The sequence below is a fragment of the Silurus aristotelis genome, assembly GCF_946808225.1.
Source record: "Silurus aristotelis genome assembly, chromosome: 25".
NCBI classification, from domain to species: Eukaryota; Metazoa; Chordata; class Actinopteri; order Siluriformes; family Siluridae; genus Silurus; species Silurus aristotelis.
Window position 1 is genome coordinate 5820852 of NC_139598.1, and position 23102 is coordinate 5843953.

A 23102-nucleotide genomic window follows, 5' to 3' on the forward strand; every position below is an offset into this window, starting at 1 on the left:
GTTATAAATATGTGAATGAAGCTTTTCTGATGTAAACGCCATCCCCTGAATTAATTCTATTCCTCTTGTAAAAGATAAGTTACTGACCTGATTTTTACATTTGACACAGCCTGAAGTCAAATTCATTCGGTTCATTACATTACTGCGATGTGTTAATGACTGATCTCCCTATTCATTTTACTGTCTGTCTGCATACACACTGCAATTCTTCCCTTCTTTCTTCCTTCCTTCTCCCTTCATTTGTATGCTCTGTTATATACTTTTCTCAATTTTCTTCCTTACTGTTCTTGACCATCTTTTATTTCTTCTCACTGTGTGTGGTGTGTTCTTTCTTTCTTTCTTTCTTTCTTTCTTTCTTTCTTTCTTTCTTTCTTTCTTTCTTTCTTTCTTTCTTTCTTTCTTTCTTTCTTTCTTTCTTGCTTTTAATGGCTGGTCCATTTTTTACTTTCCTTCCTTTCTTCCTTCTTTCTGTCCTTCTGTCTGTGCTTCCTTTATTCACTTTCCTTTTTCCTTTTCTACCTTCTACACATTTACACCTCCTCTTTCCTGTCTGCCCCTCACTCTGTTCTCGAAAAGCCTTGTTTTCTTTAAAATGATTATTAGCTGTAACAAAGTTGTTCGTACATTTTTTTCCAGGATTTCCATGAATAAATACATCAGATTTTAAATATAAATTTTTACTTTTATGATGTAGCTCTAATTTTCAGTAAAATCGTGCTATGTGCATGTTTATACAAACCGGAAAGATACCGGAAAGTGACCTTTTCACATTTCAGGCTGATATGGGTGGGCGTGTATGTGTGGGTGTGTATGTTGTGCTCTACCGGTCACTAGCCAACAGAGGTGAAGGTCATCTCATTAGCTCAGTTCAGTCTCACACAGCAGGAGAAGGAAAGCAGGACAGAGCAAGCGAGAATGAGAAAAACAAGGACTAAAGAAATACTGGAGCACTTTTTTCAGCTTTGTCTTTGTTTATCCATCTGTTCTGTAGCATATGTGTGATTAACCACAACAAAGCCGGTTCAATATGTTCACCTAGAAAGACTAGGAAAACTGAAGGGTAGTCACAATATTTATGCAAATAATTGATTAGTTTTTTAAATTTTTTATTCCAGAAATATTTGTACATTAAAACTCAAGGCTGTGTAATTAGTTCCGTCAGGGACTCAACGATTTAGCAGTACACCGATCAGCCGTTATTTTTAATGCTCTGACAGGGGAGGTGAATAACAATGATTTTCTCTTTTTCAGTGGTACCTGTGAGGGGTGGGATATATTGGATACCACTGAACAGTCAGTTCCTAAGGTTAATATGTTAGAAGCAGAAAACAAGCAGGCATAAGTATCTAAATGACTTTGACAAGGGACAAATTGTGATTTTTGGACAATCCCTAAAAATAGGTCAGTTTGACAGGTACCTGAACATTGCTGCAGATCAAAGCAATGGTTTCTTTGATAAGAATAATTTCACAATGCCAAAATATTTCAGAAATGGTTTAAAGACAGCAAAGAATTCAGGATGTTGACTCGGCCTTTGAATTCCTCAGATCTCAATTGGAACAAGTTTCTGTTGGATGTGTCGGAGAAACAAATCTAATCCATGGAGGCTCCACCTCACAGCATTCTTAAAGGATATATACTGATGAGGCATAACATTATGACATGATGACATTGTGAGCAGTGAAGTGAATAACACTGATTATCTCTTCATCATGCACCTGTTAGTAGGTGGCATATATTTTGATCGTGTAAAGCAGCAAGTAAACATTTTGTCCTCAAAGATGATGGGTTAGATGCAGGAAAAATGGGCAAGTGTAAGGATTTGAGCGAATGTGACACATGTTCTGGTCTGCAGTAGTCAGTATTCATCAGAAGTGGTCAAAGAAAGAAACAGTGATGCAATTTGAGCAGATCGGAATCCAGCAGACAAGATACTGTAGCTCAAATTGCTGAAGAAGTTTATGCTGTTAATGCTCGACGGGTCAGAACTGTTTTGCAGCAACAGGGGGACCAACCCAATATTAGGCAGGTGGTCATAATGCAGTTAGGCTGCAGGTGAAAATATACGGTAGTTCTTAAAGTTGATGTGATGAAAGCAGTAAAAAAGCACAAGTGAGCAAAACTAATCTTTTGCTAAGTTTCCAGTATACGGTGGTTATTATTTACCAAAAGTGGTCCAAGCAAGGAAACCCTTCAGGGGGCTCTCAAAGCTTAATACGAGGATTGGAGGCTGGTCCACCTACCTAAACATTGTTGTAGTCCAAGTTATACCTCTTCATAGCAATGGCAATGGTCTCTTTCAGCAGGATAATGCTCCATGCCACACTGCCAAAGTTGTTTAGGAAAGATTTGAGGAATACAACAAAGGGTTCCAATTGCTCAGCTCTTAATCCGCTCAAGCATCTGCACGATTTGATGGACAAACAAGTTCGATCCATGGAGACCCCACCTCACAATTTACAGGACTTAAAGGATCTGCTGCTAACATCTTGGTGCCAGATTATCATGTAACGTACTGAATACATGATAGTGGAAACGGATGCATGGGCCTGAAAAGTCTGGTACAGCTTCTTCCCATTCGCAACCGACTTCATCAATAATAGTAAAGACCCACCATCATCTCTCACCTGCTTCCATTGACACTAAAGTTTATTTAGTTTACTAATAAACTATACACTGTTCATTTGGGAAAATGGGAAGTGTGATAACATGAAGCGGCTCATAGAAATTTAACAAACCTCTCTTCCTTTATTTTGTTCTGCATCTCATTTTTTCCCTTTGTAATTTTATTTAAATTCTCTGTTCATTAGAACTGAGAATCGATTATTCTCACCGATGATATCCTTCCTTCCTTCCTTCCTTCCTTCCTTCCTTCCTTCCTTCCTTCCTTCCTTCCTTCCTTCCTACCTTCCTTCCTTCCTTTCTCTTTTTTTCTTTTTGTACAGTCTTCCAAATGTGTTCATATGTTGTTCATTGTTCCTTCTCTCTCTCTCTCTCTCTCTCTCTCTCTCTCTCTCTCTCTCTCTCTCTCTCTCTCTCTCTCTCTCTCTCTCTCTCTCTCTCTCTTTCTCTCTTATTTCCTTCCTTTTCTACTTTCTTCAATTTTTGCCATTTCCGTTACTTTTCAAATTCACTTCTTACATTCATCCAGTGACCCATCCATCCATCCATCCATCCATCCATCCATCCATCCATCCATCCATCCATCCATTATTATTTGCTCTGCCTCACTTTAGATACTCTGCACAGACTGTGTACTTAATGTCTTTATCTTTATTTATCAAGTTATCAATAACTTATAGTTTTTCCATGTTTTTATAGCACCAACACACCATGATAAATTCCTTGCACATGCATGAGCCTGTGGCAAAAAAGATGATTATAAAATAAAATTAAGCCAAACGCATCCAAATCTGTAGGCATAAACGTCACCAAATCCGTGTCTGTGTTGGAGACCTAAACAAACACACCTGGCAGTGGAATGTGGAAGCTTTATGCAATGCTGTGAATGAAGCAGTTGTGGGAATCTCTGACATTAGGATACAACACACCTTTATAGGTCTTGTGGAGTCCATACTTCGATGGGTCAGAGCTGTTTAGGCAGCACATTAGGGACTTTATCCAACACTATAAGGTTATCGGTTTGTGAAAAACAAAAGAAGAGTTTTTACTGACACTGGAGACTCCTTCCATGAACAGTAAACAGCTCCAAAAAGAAGAACATATCATTGACAAGATATTTTTTTATTTTAATTCAGAATGATTTTTTATAATGTGCTTCTATACAACTCCCTGTGCACAGTATGTTGTTGCCATAGAAACTTGATCTTGTATTAAAACAAGCGTGTTAATGTTAATCTGTGACTTTTAATAGCACTGTGGTGTAAATCCTCGACAATGCTAATCAAACACAAGTGCTGAAGTGTTTTTTTAATCCGTGGATGTTTCGATGACTTGATTCCTGGAAGACCGCCTCTCTGCAGTGTTCTGCTTCCTTCCTTCCACCTACACTACACCTGCTTCAACTCGTCAATGAATTCCCAAGGCATTCATGAGCTGACTTTAGTGTGGTGGAAGAAGTAAAGAAGAAGTGGGGTTGTTGCTCTGCAGGTCCTAATATCCCTGCTTTAGGTCTTGTGGTAAGAGCAAAAAACAATATATATTTTTTAAATGATATGCCACTTGGAGTGCAGTGCAAATTCAAAGCGTCCTTGATTAGAATGCGGATATTTACAGCATGTATCATATAGAAGTGGGGACTGAATTTGTCCAGACGTCGCTGTAATGGTAATTAATCCGCACCGCACATTTATTACTAGTGTTTAGAGGGTTGCACGGCTGTTATGTTTTTTTTAGTTGGCTAGTCATCTTTTTCCATAGTTAAAGCGAATGCTGACTCAGGACTTCCTGAGTGAGGCAGAAAAGCGTTCACTCTATCATCAGGAGATTGCACGTTGGAATCCAGATGATGCCACAGTCATCCGTGGCCGGGAGCCAAGGGAGCAAAATGTTCTGCTTTCTGTGTGAGAGGGATGGCATACTATCTCTTTATCTCTCTCTCTCACTCTCTCTCTTTCTCTCACACACACAAACACACACACACACACACACACACACACACACACACACACACACACACACACACACACACTCTCTTTCTCTTTCTCTCTACCTACTCTGACCCCAGCCAATCTTAAGCATCTAGAACAAAATAACAAATACTAGCACTGTTTAACAAGTCAAAGTTGTAGTACATTCTCAATAGAAATGCATTATATATTATATAACTCTTTCTTTCTTTCTTTCTTTCTTTCTTTCTTTCTTTCTTTCTTTCTTTCTTTCTTTCTTTCTTTCTTTTTTTGCCTTTGCAATTTTACTCTAATTCTCTGATAATTTACTCTTTCTTTCTTTCTTTCTTTCTTTCTTTCTTTCTTTCTTTCTTTCTTTCTTTCTTTCTTTCTTTCTTTCTTTCATTTTTTTGTCTCATCTTTTTATTTCCTTCCTTTTTATATCTCTCTAAAATGTTGTCCTTTTCTTTATTTTCCAAGTTGACTTCTTCCATACATTCATCTTTCCATCCATCCATCCATCCATCCATCCATCCATCCATCCATCCATCTATCCATCCATCCATCCATCCATCCATCCATCCATCCATCCATCCATTTATCTATTAATCTGTCTATTCATCTATCCATTCATTTTCCTTCCTTCCTTCCTTCCTTCCTTCCTTCCTTCCTTCCTTCCTTCCTTCCTTCCTTCCTTCCTTCCTTCCTTCCTTCCTTCCTTCCTCCTTTCCTTACAATTATTCATATTTTTATGTCTCATTCAATCCTGTCACCAATGAGACAGTAGGTGGGGTCACATGTGGACAGCCAAGACATGTAGCAGTTCACACATGGCATAATGAACGCATCTCTAGTGACTACTTTTTCTCTGTCTTCAAAATACTTTACGTATTTTGTCTTGTATGTGCTATTTTATATAAAACTTTAATGAAGGAGAGAAAGCTTGCTATACGATCATCACAATAATGGCAGGTTGGAAATTGCTCCGGTTCCAAAACCTGATATCAAAAACCCAACTTTATATTGGTTTGCTCTGAGACATGTGGGCTTCCGGGGTCTAAATTTTGTGAAATTCACATCCAAGGCAGCACATCGGAAACCTGAAAACTCATTACGGTTAGTTCATTGTCAGCAGCCTAGCTAACAATGCGTGTTCACATTTTTCTATCTAGCAAGCTTCTTTTCTAATCATAAATGTTCCCTGCAGTTTAAATACACTTTAATAAGGGGACTGATGATGGATAGGAAGTCACAGGCTCTCCAAAGGTTTGTCTTCCTGTCTTCCTGTCTATCATAGACTCCCTGAGGCAGCAGTGTGGCTTTTCAGGTGCATCTGTTTCCCAGTTGGGTTCCCAGGACACACTGACTCTCTGCTTTCATTCCTGGCCTTTTATCTTCTGCATTTGGTGTAAATGGTCTCACTGGTCATATCTCCAACCTGTACTTTTCTCAGGCTTTAGCCTGGGTCAGCAAAGCATTGAAGTACAACCTCATTTCTCTCAGTCATCTCGGAAAATCTCCTCAAGGCCATCAAGCATTGTTCCCCTCATTGTGTGGATTCTGCTGGTGTGTGACCCGTCTGACTGAAGCAGTTGTGTCAGCTCTCTGGCTATGTGGGTGATGCGTGTCAAGGATTTAGTATTTCGAGCACGATCTCCTGAAATGGGCGAGTGTTTGGGCATGGTGTGACGCGATGTTTCTTTCAGCAGTTTCATGTGTGACAGGTGTATTGTCCGTGATCATGTGCAATAACGGTGTAACACAAGCCCACTATCTCTGTGTATCTGTTTACTGCTGAAATTGGATTTAACCCTACAAGAAAAGGATGTGAAAGGATCTTTCTTCCTCCTTTCTTCCTTCTTTAGTTATTTATTTGCTTTCTTTCTTTCTATCTTTCTTTCTTTCTTTCTTTCTTTCTTTCTTTCTTTCTTTCTTTGCAATTTTACTCTAATTCTGTCCATTTACTCTTTCTTTCTTTCTTTCTTTCTTTCTTTCTTTCTTTCTTTCTTTCTTTCTTTCTTTCTTTCTTTCTTGGCTTTTGCAATTTTACTCTAATTCTGTCCATTTACTCTTTCTTTCTTTCTTTCTTTCTTTCTTTCTTTCTTTCTTTCTTTCTTTCTTTCTTTCTTTCTTTCTTTCTTTCTTTCTTTCTTTCTTTCTTGGCTTTTGCAATTTTACTCTAATTCTCTGTTAATTTACTCTTTCTTTCTTTCTTTCTTTCTTTCTTTCTTTCTTTCTTTCTTTCTTTCTTTCTTTCTTTCTTTCTTTCTTTCTTTCTTTGTTTCCTACTTTCTTTCCTTCTTTCTTTCTTTCTTTCTTTCTTTCTTTCTTTCTTTCTTTCTTTCTTTCTTTCTTTCTTTCTTTCTTTCTTTCTCATATGTCCCTGTCTCCTTTCCTTTTATTTCCTCCTCTTTCTTGCTCTTATGTTACATGTAGGTTTATTCCTCTCTTCCTTCTGTCTCGTGTTCTGTTCCTTTCTTCCTTTGTTTTTGGTCTTGTTTTTCCTTCCTTCCTTCCTTCCTTCCTTCCTTCCTTCCTTCCTTCCTTCCTTCCTTCCTTCCTTCCTTCCCCAGTAGTATTAGCATAAACAAAAATTTGTCATTTGATTAATTCTCATTTGCACATAATATTCTCTTAATTATCCTTTAAATTTGCTGATCTACTAATACACATCATACAGAAAATGCACATTTCCTAATTGTTTACATTGCTGTCACAATTACAACAAATGACAGAGATTTGAACATCATTCATATTTCAGGATCATATTCTCCTTTCCTAATTCCAGTTGAGGAGTTCTTCTCCTCTTTGAGATTGAAAGTATATGATTCCATTTTATATGATGTTATAGGTGCAACATTTACAGTCTTTTTTTTACCACAATGCATACAAGATGATATCAAAAGGTTTTAATGCTAGTTTTGTAACATGCCAACAGATGGCAGCACAAGGCTGCATGCAAAGTCACAGGGAGCACCAACCTTAATAAGTCACTGTGCCAAAAGACTTCGTCCTGTGTACAATAAAAGCTGTGCAACTGGTGCTGTTCTGACCACGTGAACACTCTGTCATAGTACCCTGTCACCCTACTCACCCGAGTATAAAGATCCAGCTTAAAGATCTGCATTTTGACACCATTGCAGAGATCCAGTGCGAATAGCAGAACTTCCAGAACGCTTTCCAGATGGGACAGGAATTGCTTTGGTTTCGAAGGCTGGTTCATATTGCCCGATCCAACAGATATACAGTACAGACCAAAAGTTTGGACACACCTTCTCATTTAAAGAGTTTTCTTTATTTTCATGACTATGAAAATTGTAGAGTCACACTGAAGGCATCAAGGGCTATTGACCAAGAAGGAGAGTGATGGGGTGCTGCGCTAGATGACCTGGCCTCCACAGTCACCGGACCTGAACCCAATCGAGATGGTTTAGGGGTGAGCTGGACCGCAGAGTGAAGGCAAAAGGGCCAACAAGTGCCAAGCATCTCTCGGGGAACTCCTTCAAGACTGTTGGAAGACCATTTCAGGTGACTACCTCTTGAAACTCATCAAGAGAATGCCAAGAGTGTGCAAAGCAGTAATCAAAGCAAAAGGTGGCTACTTTGAAGAACCTAGAATATGACATTTTTCAGTTGTTTCACACTTTTTTGTTATGTATATAATTCCATATATAATTCCACATGTGTTAATTCATAGTTTTGATGCCTTCAGTGTGAATCTACAATTTTCATAGTCATGAAAATAAAGAAAACTCTTTGAATGAGAAGGTGTGTCCAAACATTTGGTCTGTAATGTATGTGTGTGTGTGTGTGTGTGTGTGTGTGTGTGTGTGTGTGTGTGTGTGTGTGTGTGTGTGTGTGTGTGTGTGTGTGTGTGTGTATGAATATGGGACACTTGTCCCAATACCAGTCATTTGGGTTATAAATTTTTATGATACTAGTCCTGAGATTACTGTCATATGACACACCAGTGTCACTTTGAATAGAAGTGACCTTTGTGGCAAAACACAGTTCACCTCCTATTTGTACCTGTAATTATATCTATGTAGCACATTATCTTTTCATTATAAATAATGTCTTCATGCTCAGTTTCATCCCTATTTTTCAAGTTGAAATGCCTTCCCAGTGTACTCTTCTCTGTAGCACTTGGTTGTGGCTTTCACACCAAGCACCACCTGGATTCTTTTACAGTCAATAAAACGAGTTGTTAAGCTCATGCCTAGCAATCAGTATTAAAGGAAATGCTGCCGCTGCTTTCAGAGAGCAGAAACTCCTTCACTGCATGATAGTTATCTTCACTTTGGATTGTACTTTATATCAGGATTCTACTAAACAATTTTTATTATTGTATATATGACAATTTGTTACTCTGGTGTTGATACACTGTTCATAATTTCTTTCACATGTTCTTTTAGTCACTGAGGAAAAAATTGTTTTGTCGGAATATAATTGCAAATCATTTTTTCTCTCTTTTGGAGTGCTGTGCATCTCATAATTAAATTAAAATGCATGCCTGTTTTCACAGATGGCGCTGAAACACATCAGTGGCAGCCTGACTCAGTCACATGACAGCTACAGATTAAATACCTAGACCGATGATCAGTCAAAAGTATTTTAATTAGCAATGCATTTTAAGGCTTATGCTGAACATTTATGTTGTTTCCAAGTCAAATAAATTACTAATAATTTGTCAGAGTACCAATATGTTCTCTTTAGTGTTTCACGTCTAACTGGTTTTATGATACCAATGGCTGAATGAAGAGCTGCAACTATTTTAAATATGATGTTTTAGATCATGAGACCTGCAAGAGCTTCCACTTATTTTAGTTTAAAAATTAAAAATGTTATCTCATACAAAATACAACCACCTGCTTCATTTGCATATCCTAGTGTTATTTGTTGCTTGATATAATGTCATTTTTAGAAATATGACTTTCCTACAGAGGCATTATTGATGCTTCAGTAGCATCATTTCAGCAGATACTCATAATGTCATGGAAAATCAGCTGATGTTTAAGACCAACCAAAAAAACATGATATATTTGATTAGCTCCGATTTTAATAACCCAATCATTTACTATTTAACTACAACCATTGGATCATTACCAATATATACATATATATATATATATATATATATATATATATATATATATATATATATATATATATATATATATATATATATATATATATATATATATACACACACACCTTCTCATTCAAAGAGTTTTCTTTATTTTCATGACTATGAAAATTGTAGAGTCACACTGAAGGCATCAAGGGCTATTTGACCAAGAAGGAGAGTGATGGGGTGCTGCGCCAGATGACCTGGCCTCCACAGTCACCGGACCTGAACCCAATCGAGATGGTTTAGGGGTGAGCTGGACCGCAGAGTGAAGGCAAAAGGGCCAACAAGTGCCAAGCATCTCTCGGGGAACTCCTTCAAGACTGTTGGAAGACCATTTCAGGTGACTACCTCTTGAAGCTCATCAAGAGAATGCCAAGAGTGTGCAAAGCAGTAATCAAAGCAAAAGGTGGCTACTTTGAAGAACCTAGAATATGACATTTTTCAGTTGTTTCACACTTTTTTGTTATGTATATAATTCCATATATAATTCCACATGTGTTAATTCATAGTTTTGATGCCTTCAGTGTGAATCTACAATTTTCATAGTCATGAAAATAAAGAAAACTCTTTGAATGAGAAGGTGTGTCCAAACATTTGGTCTGTACTGTATATACCCTATAAGATTTCCCTTGACTTGAACTAGGAGAAATGGTTTACATTGGTTGGAGTGGAAGATCTTAAGAGGCTTGCTATAGACCTCAGACCTCACACTATTGAACACCTTTGAGATAAAAGTGAATGCTGCCTGCACCCCAGGCCTCCTTCCCTCACCTACCTCAGTACCTGACTTTACTAACACCCTTTCGGTTGAATGAGCACAGATCTCCTCAAGCAAAGTTTAAAAAATGTCCCAAAAGCACATATCAATCATTTGGTCTTACTTTATATCACAAGGCACGCAATGCAAAAATATTTTTTACAGAACGAATCGAAAAATGTTCAAAACTTGAAGAAGTATCTTTTACAAATGACCTCCTTCCTTTCTCCCTTCTTCTCTTCCTCCCAGTTAACCAGTTGTCAATAAAGTGCATAAACCTTTTACTTAAGTAAAAGTAGACATACACTCAGTAAAAGTAAAAGTGCTCCTTTTAAACTTTCACTTGAGTTAAAGTACAAAAGTATTGGCCTTCAAATGTACTTAAGTATCCAAAGTACAGTGGAACCCGGTACGTCGCCGGCCTAGGGGACGCCAAAAAGCGTCGAGATAACCGAAGCAGTAATATCCAGTGGTGCGCTCCGGGAGCGCGGCCCACAAAGTTCTGTGAAAGCAGAGACAGTTCGTGTAGAGAATCCACGGATCCGCGCTATGGAAAGCGCAGCGCTGGGCAGCAACGGATAAACGTGGTGCAGACAGCGTGAACATGGAAAACAGCAGGATCGGGGGAATCCGGGGTGCCGTTGAGAGAATGTGGAGTTTGAGAAGAAGGGTACGTAGCGGGATACGTATACGCGATTACACAGACTGCCATGAACCAACACATACGATCATGCACAAACAATAACGGACCGAGAGTGTGTGGAGGTGAGGGGCTTAAATAGGAGATGGGATGAGTGAGTGAATGAGAGTCAGGTGTGTGTGATCAGCATGACTGTGAGGAGCTTGCCCGCACGGGAGAAGAAGCAGGGTGCTTCGGGGAATGCCGCCGCAGAAGGGGGCATGGCAGGGGGATTCCTGACATAACCGACGTTAAGTGGCAAATTTGCCCCCCTTGTGCTCGAGATATTAGGGTTCGGCGACATAAAAAAATTGACATAACCGATTAAAAAATGATAAGACAAAGCGAGAATTTTCGGTTCCACTTCAAAAACGTCTAGTTAATACGGTTGTCGAGTTAACCGAGGTCGAGATAAGTGGGTTAGACTGTAGTATTAATTATTATGGCTATAATGTTCCTATTATCATGTCTGTCACAAGACTCTTTACTTGGTAAACTCACTTTATGTGAAAATAGTCTAATATCTTAGCACACTGATCTATTAATAGAATGATATTAATGAGTCACTGATTGATATCCATTAAAATGATCCTGATCCAAAATCTTATTTTCAACTACTTTAAATACATTGTGCAAATAAGGCCACGGATGTTGTGACAAGTTTGAGTTGGGAGTGCCTCTCATCATTTATTCCTCTCAAAATGGTCTGCTTGCTGTTGAACTGTATGTTGGTAATAAGTAGATGCCACCAAGCGTCAACCAAAACAAGCTCCACCCTGATTGGTGGATTGCCTCGTGCTTGTTGAGGTTTTTATCCACTCATAAAAAAAAAGGAACGACTGATTTAGCAAAATGTAGTTGAGTAAAAAGTACGATATTTGACTTTGAAATGTAGTAATGGAAATACTTCAGTAAATACAGATACATGAAAAAGCTACTTAAGTACAGTAACAAATAACATTTACTTGTTACTCTCCACTAATGCAGTTAACATTAATGGTATGTCTCCAGCAACACTAGGGATGTATAAAGTGGTAGAAATGCTAGGTATAATGTCTTGTTTTCTCAACCTTAGTTCCATTACTCGAGTTCATAATTGGTCTTAACTACAGATTTGGTTGGGATTGTTTTATTTTTTTAATGCAACTTGCTCAGTTATTTTATTTGTTTGTGCTCTCTCATAATATTTTCTAATGAATTTACTTTTATATTACTTTTACTCTTCCCGTGGGCTCACCACCTGCAGGAGGGACCGTAAGGGACGGTGCTGTGAGGATTGGGCAGCAGTCGAAGGCGGGGGCCTGCTTAGACTGCTGCCCCCGCGACCCGAATTACGGATAAGCGGAAGAAAATGAATGAATGAATGAATGAATGAATTACTTTTACTATTATTATTATAATTGAATGATTAAATTCTACCACCTATTAGTCTTTTTACATTCTCATGAACTCAGAAGCCAGGCATCAGTCTCCAATAATGCTCATTGTATCCCAAACCCAGTATGTAAATTGCACTAAGCCATCCTACACTGTTAAAAATATTCATCTATAGAGAAAAGAAAAACAATATTAACTTGGTTGTCTTAATATTCAGTAGGTTGTATCTCTTGCTGTATCACTTAACCTTCAGTAAAATATAGGATGCAGGTGGAATATTTTCCTTCCCTGCACAATTACACCGCATCCTCACGCGGCATTGTTCTTCTTAATTCACTACACCAGCTTGGTAAACAAATTAATCTCGCTCGTGGATCTGAATGGTGATGAAGAGCAGCGGAATGCGCACACAATGCATCACGCAAATGAGTATTGGCTGTCAGCATTAGGAAATGGAGAATGTGTTTGAATATTAATCCTAAAAGGCACTGCATGGCTCTGGTGAGTTTCTTTTTCTAAGGCGCTTTACAGCCAATCGAAGCTCCTCACAAAACCATTTCCCTGATTTGTTGCCATAAATAATCACATGCCACCGTTAATAGTATTGACAGTCATTACGGCATGTAGGCTTTTCACTATACTGAAGTTTTGACTTCAACTACAATAGCAAAGACAGTTCTTTAAATGTGATATTGTAATGAATATACACTGGGACTGTCATTTACATGTATTATATTTATTATGAGCTTCATCATAGCATAATCATTGGCAAATGACTATAATGTATATGGAATAACTTTGACTTGTACTATACCAACCCACTGTTAATTATTTTCCTATCACATCACATATTCTGTAATATTTGGTTCTTATTAAATATATTAAAGTCAATGAATGGCATAAAAGGTATTATAATTTGATAAATTAAATAGTTTCATCCTTATTCATTATAATGCCAGATTTTGGCCAAATGCCAAAAATTCATGTATCGCTCTTAAAAATTAACAATTGTCCTTATTAAAAAATAAATTTTAACGTCCTTCCTTTCATCCTTCCCTACCTCACCCCACATTCTTTGCTTCTTCCAGGTTTTCTATCCTTCCTTCCTTCCTTCCTTCCTTCCTTCCTTCCTTCCTTCCTTCCTTCCTTCCTTCCTTCCTTCCTGTCCTAACAGTGCATATTTACAACCCTTCACGTTTTCATAATTGTTTTTTGTGTTACAGCCTTGTTCCAAAATTAATTAAATTCATTATTTTTCTCAAAATTCTACAAACAATTCCCCATAAGACAACATGAAAAAAGTGAAATATTTCCGAATTTATATATATATATAAAAAAAAAAGAAAAATCACATGTACAGTGGGTACGGAAAGTATTCAGACCCCCTTAAATTTTTCATTTTTTTTTATTTTGCAGCCATTTGCTAAAATCATTTAAGTTCATTTCTTTTCCTCATTAATGTACACATAGCACCCTATATTGACAGAAAAACACAGAATTGTTGACACTGTTGCAGATTTATTAAAAAAGAAAAACTAAAATATCACATGGTCCTAAGTATTCAGACCCTTTGCTCAGTATTTAGTAGAAGCACCCTTTTGATCTAATACAGCCAGGAGTCTTTTTGGGAAAGATGCAACAAGTCTTTCACACCTGGATTCAGGGATCCTCTGCCATTCCTCCTTGCAGATCCTCTCCAGTTCTGTCAAGTTGGACGGTAAACGTTGGTGGACAGCTATTTTTAGGTCTCTCCAGAGATGCTCAATTGGGTTTAAGTCATTGCTCTGGCTGGGCCATTCAAGAACAGTCACGGAGTTGTTGTGAAGCCACTCCATCGTTATTTTAGCTGTGTGCTTAGGGTCATTGTCTTGTTGGAAGGTAAACCTTCAGCCCAGTCTGAGGTCCAAAGCACTCTGGAGAAGGTTTTCGTCCAGGATATCCCTGTGCTTGGCCACATTCATCTTTCCCTTGATTGCAACCAGTCGTCCTGTCCCTGCAGCTAAAAAACACCCCCACAGCATGATGCTGCCACCACCATGCTTCATTGTTGAGACTGTACTGGACAGGTGATGAGCAGTGCCTGGTTTTCTCCACACATACCGCTTAGAATTAAGGCCAAAAAGTTCTATCTTGGTCTCATCAGACCAGAGAATCTTATTTCTCACCATCTTGGAGAACTCCATGCGGGTTTTCATGTGTCCTGCACTGAGGAGAGGCTTCCGTCGGGCCACTCTGCTATAAAGCCCCACTGGTGAAGGGCTGCAGTGATGGTTGACTTTCTACAACTTTCTCCCATCTCCCGACTGCATCTCTGGAGCTCAGCCACAGTGATCTTTGGGTTCTTCTTTACCTCTCTCACCAAGGCTCTTCTCCCCCGATAGCTCAGTTTGGCCGGTCGGCCAGCTCTAGGAATGGTTCTGGTCGTCCCAAACGTCTTCCATTTGAGGATTATGGAGGCCACTGTGCTCTTAGGAACCTTAAGTGCAGCAAAAAAATTTTTGGAACCTTGGCCAGATCTGTGCCTTGCCACAATTCTGTCTCTGAGCTCTTCAGGCAGTTCCTTTGACCTTAATGATTCTCATTTACTCTGACATGCATTGTGATCTGTAAGGTCTTATATAAACAGGTGTGTGGCTTTCCTAATCAAGTCCAATCAGTATAATCAAAAATTTCTGGACTTAAATGAAGGTGTAAAACCATCTCAAGGATGATCAGAAGAAATTGAGAGCACCTGAGTTAAATATATGAGTGTCACAGCAAAGGGTCGGAATACTTAGGACCATGTGATATTTCAGTTTTTCTTTTTTAATAAATCTGCAAAAAGGTCAACAATTCTGTGTTTTTCTGTCAGTATGGGGTGCTAGGTGTACATTAATGAGGAAAAGAAATGAACTTAAATGATTTTAGCAAATGGCTGCAATATAACAAAAAGTGAAAAATTTAATGGGGTCTGAATACTTTCCGTACCCACTGTATATAAGTATTCACCGCCTTTGATCAATACTTTGTTGAAGCTCCTTTGCCACCAATTACAGCCTCATGTCTTTTTGTGTATGATGCTACAAGCTTGGCACAACACATTTTGGGCAGTTTCTCTCATTCTTCTTTGCAGAACCTCTCAAGCTTCATCAGGTTGGGTGGGGAGCTGTGATTCACGGATATTTTTTAGATCTCTCCAGAGATGTTCAATCAGGTTCAGGTCTGGGCTCTAGCTCAGACATTTGTGATCTTGATCAACATAACTTATTTCAACAATCATGTTTTAAAGGAACATTTTGGGACAATGTTCACAGATAGACTAAAAAGAGGCACTTAGAGCTAGTGTGACCTTAGTCAGGTTTTTATTTACTTGACTAGTGTTAGCTAGTTGTTGTTTCCCCTCTGATCAATGTCCACATTGTGTACAGTGCATCTGGAATGTAATCACAGCGCTTCAGTTTTTCCAAATTGTATCTTTTGGATAAATTTTATTTTGGGCGGTTTATCCCATTCTTCCTTGCAGAACCTCTCTCTCACGGTTCATCAGGTTGGGTGGGAGCATCAGCGCACAGCTATTTTCAGATCTCATTCACAGAGTTCTGTCCAGTAGCCATTTCTTTGTTATCTTGGCTGGGTGACTAGGGTCACCCCAGTCTGAGGTCCAGAGCACTCTGGAGCATGTTTTCATCATTTCTGTACATTGCTGCATTCATCTTTCCCTCGATCCTGACTAGTCTACCAGTTCCTGCCGCTGAAAAACATCCTCACAGCATGATGCTGCCACCACCAGGCTTTACTGTAGGCATGGTATTGGCCAGGTGATGAGGATGCCTGGTTTCCTCCAGACATGACGTTTGGCTTTCAAGCCAAAGTGGTCTGAGAGTCCTTCAGCTGCCTTTTGGCAAACTCCAGGTGGGCTGCCATGTGCCTTTTACTAAAGAGTGGCTTCCATTTAGCCACTCTACTATACAGGCCTGATTGGTGGAGTGCTGCAAAGATGTTTATTTTTCTGGATCACTAAGTTTGGCCGGGCGGCCCGCTCTAGGAAGAGTTCTAGTGGTTCCAAACTCCTTCCATTTCTGGATAATGAAGGCAACTGTGCTCATTGGGAGCTTCATGCTGCAGAAACCTTTTTGTTCCCCAGATCTGTACAGACAATTGCTTGGACTTCATGGCTTGGTTTGTGCTCTGAAATGCACTGTTAACTGTGGGACCTTATATAGACAGGTTTGTGCATTTCCAAACCATGTCCAATCAACAGAATTTACCACAGGTGGACTCCAAACAAGTTGTAGAAAGATCTAAAGGATGATCAGTGCGAACAGGATGCACCTGAGCTCAAGTTTTAGTGTCATGGCAAAGGCTGTAAATACTTATGTACATGTGATTTCTTCAGTTTTTTTATTTGTAATACATTTTTTAAGATTTTAAACAAACTTCTTTTACATTGTCATAATGGGGTATTGTTTGAGGAACTTTGAGGAAAATAATGATTTTAATGTAACATGACAAAATGAAGCACTGTGAAAAATTTACGGACGCACTGTATAATTGGAGAAAACGGTTTGTTTTTCTTAATCACCTGAAGATAATTGAATAAAATGAGCACTTGTAAGAGTGTTCCTTATAAATTGGTGTGTGTGTGTGTGTGTGTGTGTGTGTGTGTGTGTGTGTGTGTGTGTGTGTGTGTGTGTGTATGTGTGTGTGTTTGTGTGTATGTAAGAGCTTATCCACAGCTAGGTGTGCATTACATGATTTTAATGCTTGACATGGACAAATAAATAGCTTCCTGACGCAAAGTGGAGTGCATTAAAATCGTGCAATGCACACCTAGCCACGGGTTATCCTATTTATACCATGGCCATTTGCCAGCATTGACAAGCTATAAAGATGTTGTTGATGTTTGTATTGCAACACTGACTGTATGAATACAAATTACAGGTAATTTTCGTATATATATATATATATATATATATATATATATATATATATATATATATATATATATATATATATATATATATATATATATATATATATGCCCACTACAAAGAGATATATAAGTAATAGAAGGTAGTGCGATTAGAATACATTTAATGTAACCTCTTCCCAGTTTACATTTAACCAATTATAAATTGTAATAAATAGAACAAACAAGAAAGAGAGATAAAGGGAGAGAGAGAGAGAACATGGATTTGTGCAATATAAACTGCAATTCTTCATAGCAAATCCTCTCAAGCTGTGTCAGGTTGGATGGCGAACTTCGGTGGGCAGGCACTTTCAAGTCTTTCCAGAAATGGTAAATAGGGTTCCAGGAAGGGCTCTTGCTGGGACACTCTAGGACATTCACAGAGCTGTCCTAAGTCACTCCTGTGTTTTTTTGGATGTGTGCTTCAGGTTGTTGTTGTCATTTAGGAAGGTGTTCTGAGTGCTGTGGAATAAAAACCTGTGAAACATTGTGGGTGGTTTAGGGCAGATGATGAGCGATGCCTGGTTTTCTCCAGATATAAGATTCAGAATTGAGGCCGAACAATACAATCTTGGTTTCATCAGACCAGAGAATCTTATTCCAATCCACATTCTAAGAGTCATTCAGTTGGCAAACTCCAAGTGGGCTTCTATAGGTTTTGCACTGAGAAGAGGCCCTCAATCTAGCCCTTCTGCTATAAAGCCTAGTTTGGTGGAGGGCTGCAGTGACGGTTGTCAAGATCTGTGCCTGGCAGCAATCCTGTTTCTGAGCTCTGCAGACAGGTATTTTGACCTTATAGTTTATGCTTTGGTATGCATTGTCAGCTGTGAGGCCTTTCCACAGTTAGACCCCTTAGACCCCAGTCAAAGTGTAGAAACATCTCAGAAACGATCAAGAGAAATGGGAACCTGAGCTCATTTTCAATAGTATCTTGGTATCTGGTAATTGATCAGACCCCGGCCTGTGTCCCAGAAGTATCAGGCTGCAACATAACAAAAACTAAAGTGGGTTTGAATACTTTCTAAATGCACAGTATATATATATATATATATATATATACTGTATTTATTATTTTTTTTTTAAAGGCTGACTTTATCAACAATTGTCAAAGCTACATGCACCACAGAGTCACTGATCACTCTATCATGGTTCAATTATTGTATATATATATATATATATATATATATATATATATATATATATATATATATATATATATATATATATATATATATATATATATATATATTTGAAGCAGGGAGAAAAAGCTATGAGATAAATTGGACTGAATATGGCTTTTATCCAATTTCACTGTTTTCCGGCATCCTCTCTAATGCATCATAAACTGCTTTAGTCCAAAACACTGCCAGTTTTTAACATATGACATTTCATTATGTGAATAAATCAGAGATGTTAAACAGATGTGAGCACTCCTGCTTTGACCTCATTAGTTAATTATGATGCTGTTGGATTATTGATTTGGCCTAAAGAGTGCGGACAAAATAAAACACAGGACAGCAGGGGTGTGATGATATATCTCTCTGATGATATACCATGAGGAGAAAATGGTAAATGTATTAATTGTTATTTAAAAAGAAATAACAGTAAGCCGATTATTGTGTAGTCCAGGGTATTATGATCCACTGATATGTGAATTTGTCATATTTTTTCCCAGCCGTAAATATACCAAAACATTTGAGCCATGGTGTGTCATTGTGTATTAACAACTTTCTCAGACGCGGTCTGTTGCAAATTGACCTTGAAGTGACATCTAAGGGCTTGATCTGTGAAAATCTCCAGCACAGCTATGTGAAATTCGGAGAGGGAGAGTCTCTTTAATCAATATGTGAGAAATGGAAGGAAAAAAAAGGGATGAACTGTGATTGAGACATTGCAGTGCAGAAGACAAAATCGATAAAGTGGATTTAACTCGCACAGCATTTAGATTTTTCACTAACAGTGGTCTCTGCTTGGTTGCATTGTTGTATAGCCATTTTTTTTATCGGCTATAACGATGCCTCATAAAGCAACAATAAAAAAGCATAGCATGTGCTCTGTTTTGAGATGGCAATCCTATAATTCGGTTCACCAGATGTGAGCTTCATTTAAAAACAGTCAGCCCACAAGTATGGAAATAGGAAAATTCTGGATGCCTATAGATTTACATTGACATTTATAGCATTTACCAGATGCTTTTATCGAGAGTGACTTACAGTTATCTCAGGTATACAGTTAAGCAATTGAGGATTAAGGGGCTTGCTCAAGTGCCCAGCAGTTGCAGCTTGGTGGTGCTGGGGTTTGAACCCACAACTTTCTGTAAAAACATTTTATCCACTGAGCTACCACCTCCCTAGAGGATATGACTGTTAGAGAGTTTTATTAGTTTCTAACAACAACACTGCTGCCTTGAATAATTGCTGCCAGGTTCAAATAATTCTTCTAAAACAAAAATAGAGCTTAATATAAGGATATAAGTAGGTGTGTATATGAGGATGTAAGCAAGAAGTAATGTAACAGGTGGTTATTAGCCTTCATTTTGTGAATTAAAATCCTGTAGCCATGGATTATCTCATTTATACCCTAGACATTTGCTAGTAAATAAATGTAAATAATGGTTTGTTAGTCATTTTATCTAGATTGAGAATTCTATCTTCTCGAAATCATGAATTAGTATGAAAATATTACATTTACAGCATTGCCCTTATATCTTATTTATACAACTGAGCAGTTGAGAGCTAAGGGCTTTGTTTAAACGCCCAGCAGTGGCAGTTTAATAGTGCTGAGATTTGAACTTCTGATTAGAAGTTCAACATCCAACACGTGTACCTACTAATAATATAGCTGTTGGTGTTAACTCCTTTTACCATTCCTTTTTATGTTTCTTAGTTGAACGCTATCTCCAGTTTGTGGAATACACCTTGTGCATCTGCCCCTTCATCAACATTGCCTTATTTACCATATACACAGAAATGACACATTTTGTTAAGCAAGGTAAATTAGTTGTTTATAATAGCTTGCTAGCTCTGTATGTGATGGTGACTGTGCTGACTGTTATGTTACTATGGTTACATAATGCTGCGCATTCATGTAGAATGCACATTAAATCGACTGAAACTACCTGTGCATTCACTGGTTTGAACACATCCTTCCAGCTAATTATGATCGAGTATTCAGAGTGATCATATAAAATTAAGTAAAATAGCATTCATACTGTTTTTTGACAGATCTTCAGGCGATGCTGGCTCGTGTTCAAAAAGGCGTCGAGTAAAGGGCCGAGGCGATTAGAGAAATATCCAGATGAAAAAGCTGCCTACTTTCGAAGTTATCATAAGGTAAGAAATTGCCTTGCTGTACAGTTGTTCCATAACATGGCACATATTTATTTTTCCTTATTTCAAATGCAGGCGAGCGTATTGTTTAGTACATAACAGTATTTATTTCATTAAGCGACATTTGCATAAATGAAAATAGATACAGCGTTGGTTTATTCTTAATGAATTAAAGATGTTGCAATGAATGTTCATGATTAAATAGTAATAAACATGCGGAGCACGTTCGAATAATGCGGCCGCTCTTTCTTATCCACCTAGTGAGCGGTAATTGCAGTACAGAACAATACCTATCTATCAACTATAAAGCCAAGTATAATGTTTCCGGATCAATGTGTCTGTCTCTATACAGCATTTTTGCACCTCTCTATTAAGTTATTCATCTGTCTATTCCTGCCGCTTACCAGCAATCTGTCAAACAATCTGTATTTATACCCATTTGCATAACCTTCTGTCCATTTTTCTGTCTGTTTGTTCATTTATTCACTGAATCCATTCAACTGACAGTCTAGCTGTCCATCTGTCTCTGTCCAGCCATCTTTCCATCCATTAGCCCATTCACTTACAGTATAAATCGGTCTGCCTGTCTGTCTATCCATCTATTCATCCTTTCATCCATATAACTCCATACACCTATCTCTATCTATCTATCTATCTATCTGTCTGTCTGTCTGTCTGTCTGTCTGTCTGTCTGTCTGTCTGTCTGTCTGTCCGTCCGTCCGTCCGTCCGTCCGTCCGTCCGTCCGTCCGTCCGTCCGTCCGTCCTGGCTGGCTGGCTGGCTGGCTGGCTGGCTGTCCGTCCGTCCGTCCGTCCGTCTGTCTTGTCTGGCTGGCTGGCTGGCTGGCTGACTGGTACTTATTTGTCCCTCTTCTAATCCTTTCTTGTATGAATTCAAGCATTTCTTTGTCCATCCATCCATCCATCCATCCATCCATCCATCCATCCATCCATCCATCCATCCATCCTTCCATCCAGCCATCCAACCATCCAGCCATCTTTATGTCTGTTGCATTGCACATCTATTCTAATTTATCTGTCCTTCTGTCTGTCTATCTTTTCATGCATCTGACAAATCATCCATTCATCCTTGTATCCATCCAATCCTTATTCCATCCAACTATTCATTCATCTATTTATGCATTTATCCCACCATTCTTGGTTATTTAGCCTCCTGAGCTATGCAACACAGTTGCTTAGTGAGAAAATTAATGCCACTTTTTTTTTTACTTCTTTACATTTTTTTTCTTTGCTGGGAACTTTTGATCAGTAAAAGCTTTTTAATCAAGACTTTGTGAACAAAGTTTGACCTTAAAATCACCTAAAATAGAGCAGGTGATAAATGTGTTGCATCATCCATCCAGAGTTAGTCAGAAAACAAGGTCTTGAAAAGCTAATGCAATAATAATTCACACTCAAGAGAAACAATTGTAATGAATAAGACTCTGGTGAGACTTTCTATTCTCTCTTGTGGCTCTGTAACTTATAAACATGACATTTCTGCGCTGTAATTTAATTTTTATTTTTTCCTTCATTGTACTAGAATGGCTCCTCCTGGAGGCATTATATCAAGCTGCAGGCTTCATAACTGGGAATTACCTCACTTTTATTGTTGAGGAAAATGAAGGTAATATTCGAGAGCAAAAAAAAAAAACATCTGACAAGTCTGATGCGTAATAAAAAGTTAGCTGGGAGATGAGGGAAAAAAGAAATGCAGAACAGCAGATTCAACTGAAGCTTAAACAGCATCTTTGTGGCTAGTGTTTTTGACATTTATCTCTATAAATAAACACAGAATTCATGTTTTGCTCCAATTATAAAATAATTGGACCACCAACACAGCACAAGATGTTACACACATACAACTCCAACCCCCTACCATCAGCTTTGGAGCCTTCCTGAAATAATAGAAGAAAAAACAAAAACAAAAACAAAATCATTTAGCAATAGAATGAAAATTTGAAGAGGGAGCACTTCCCGGTGAGCCGGTATTCAATAGGTGACACATACAGGAACAAACGAGAGAAGAGCAATAGCAGATGTAATCAGTAGAACATGATAGTTCAGCATTGCACTGTGGCAGAGGAAGAAATTTTGGAACCATGAAGGATTCACAGTGTGTCAGCGAGATAGAGACTACAAGTCCATGACAGATCCTCAATTGCTGGTAACAGTGATGTAGATAAAAAAAATATTTACAGCTAAGTATTTTATTTCCTAGAGTTATAATTAAACTGGAAAAAAAAACATATCTGCAGGGGTGTTTTTGTCACCGCAGAAGTTTGTTCAGATATTTTATGCAATTGAGCTTTCAG

The 23102-nt window shown here is 38.3% G+C and overlaps 1 protein-coding gene across 1 annotated transcript in view; it reads left to right on the top strand.

Annotated features, from left to right (window-relative positions):
- Positions 1-23102, top strand: part of dok6 (docking protein 6) — an 80745-nt gene that overhangs the window by 14796 nt on the left and 42847 nt on the right. Inside the window, exon 2 of the mRNA XM_083530314.1 lies at positions 20685-20792. Within this exon, the coding sequence (XP_083386440.1) occupies positions 20685-20792 (108 nt within the window). The remainder of the gene's footprint in view (positions 1-20684; positions 20793-23102) is intronic.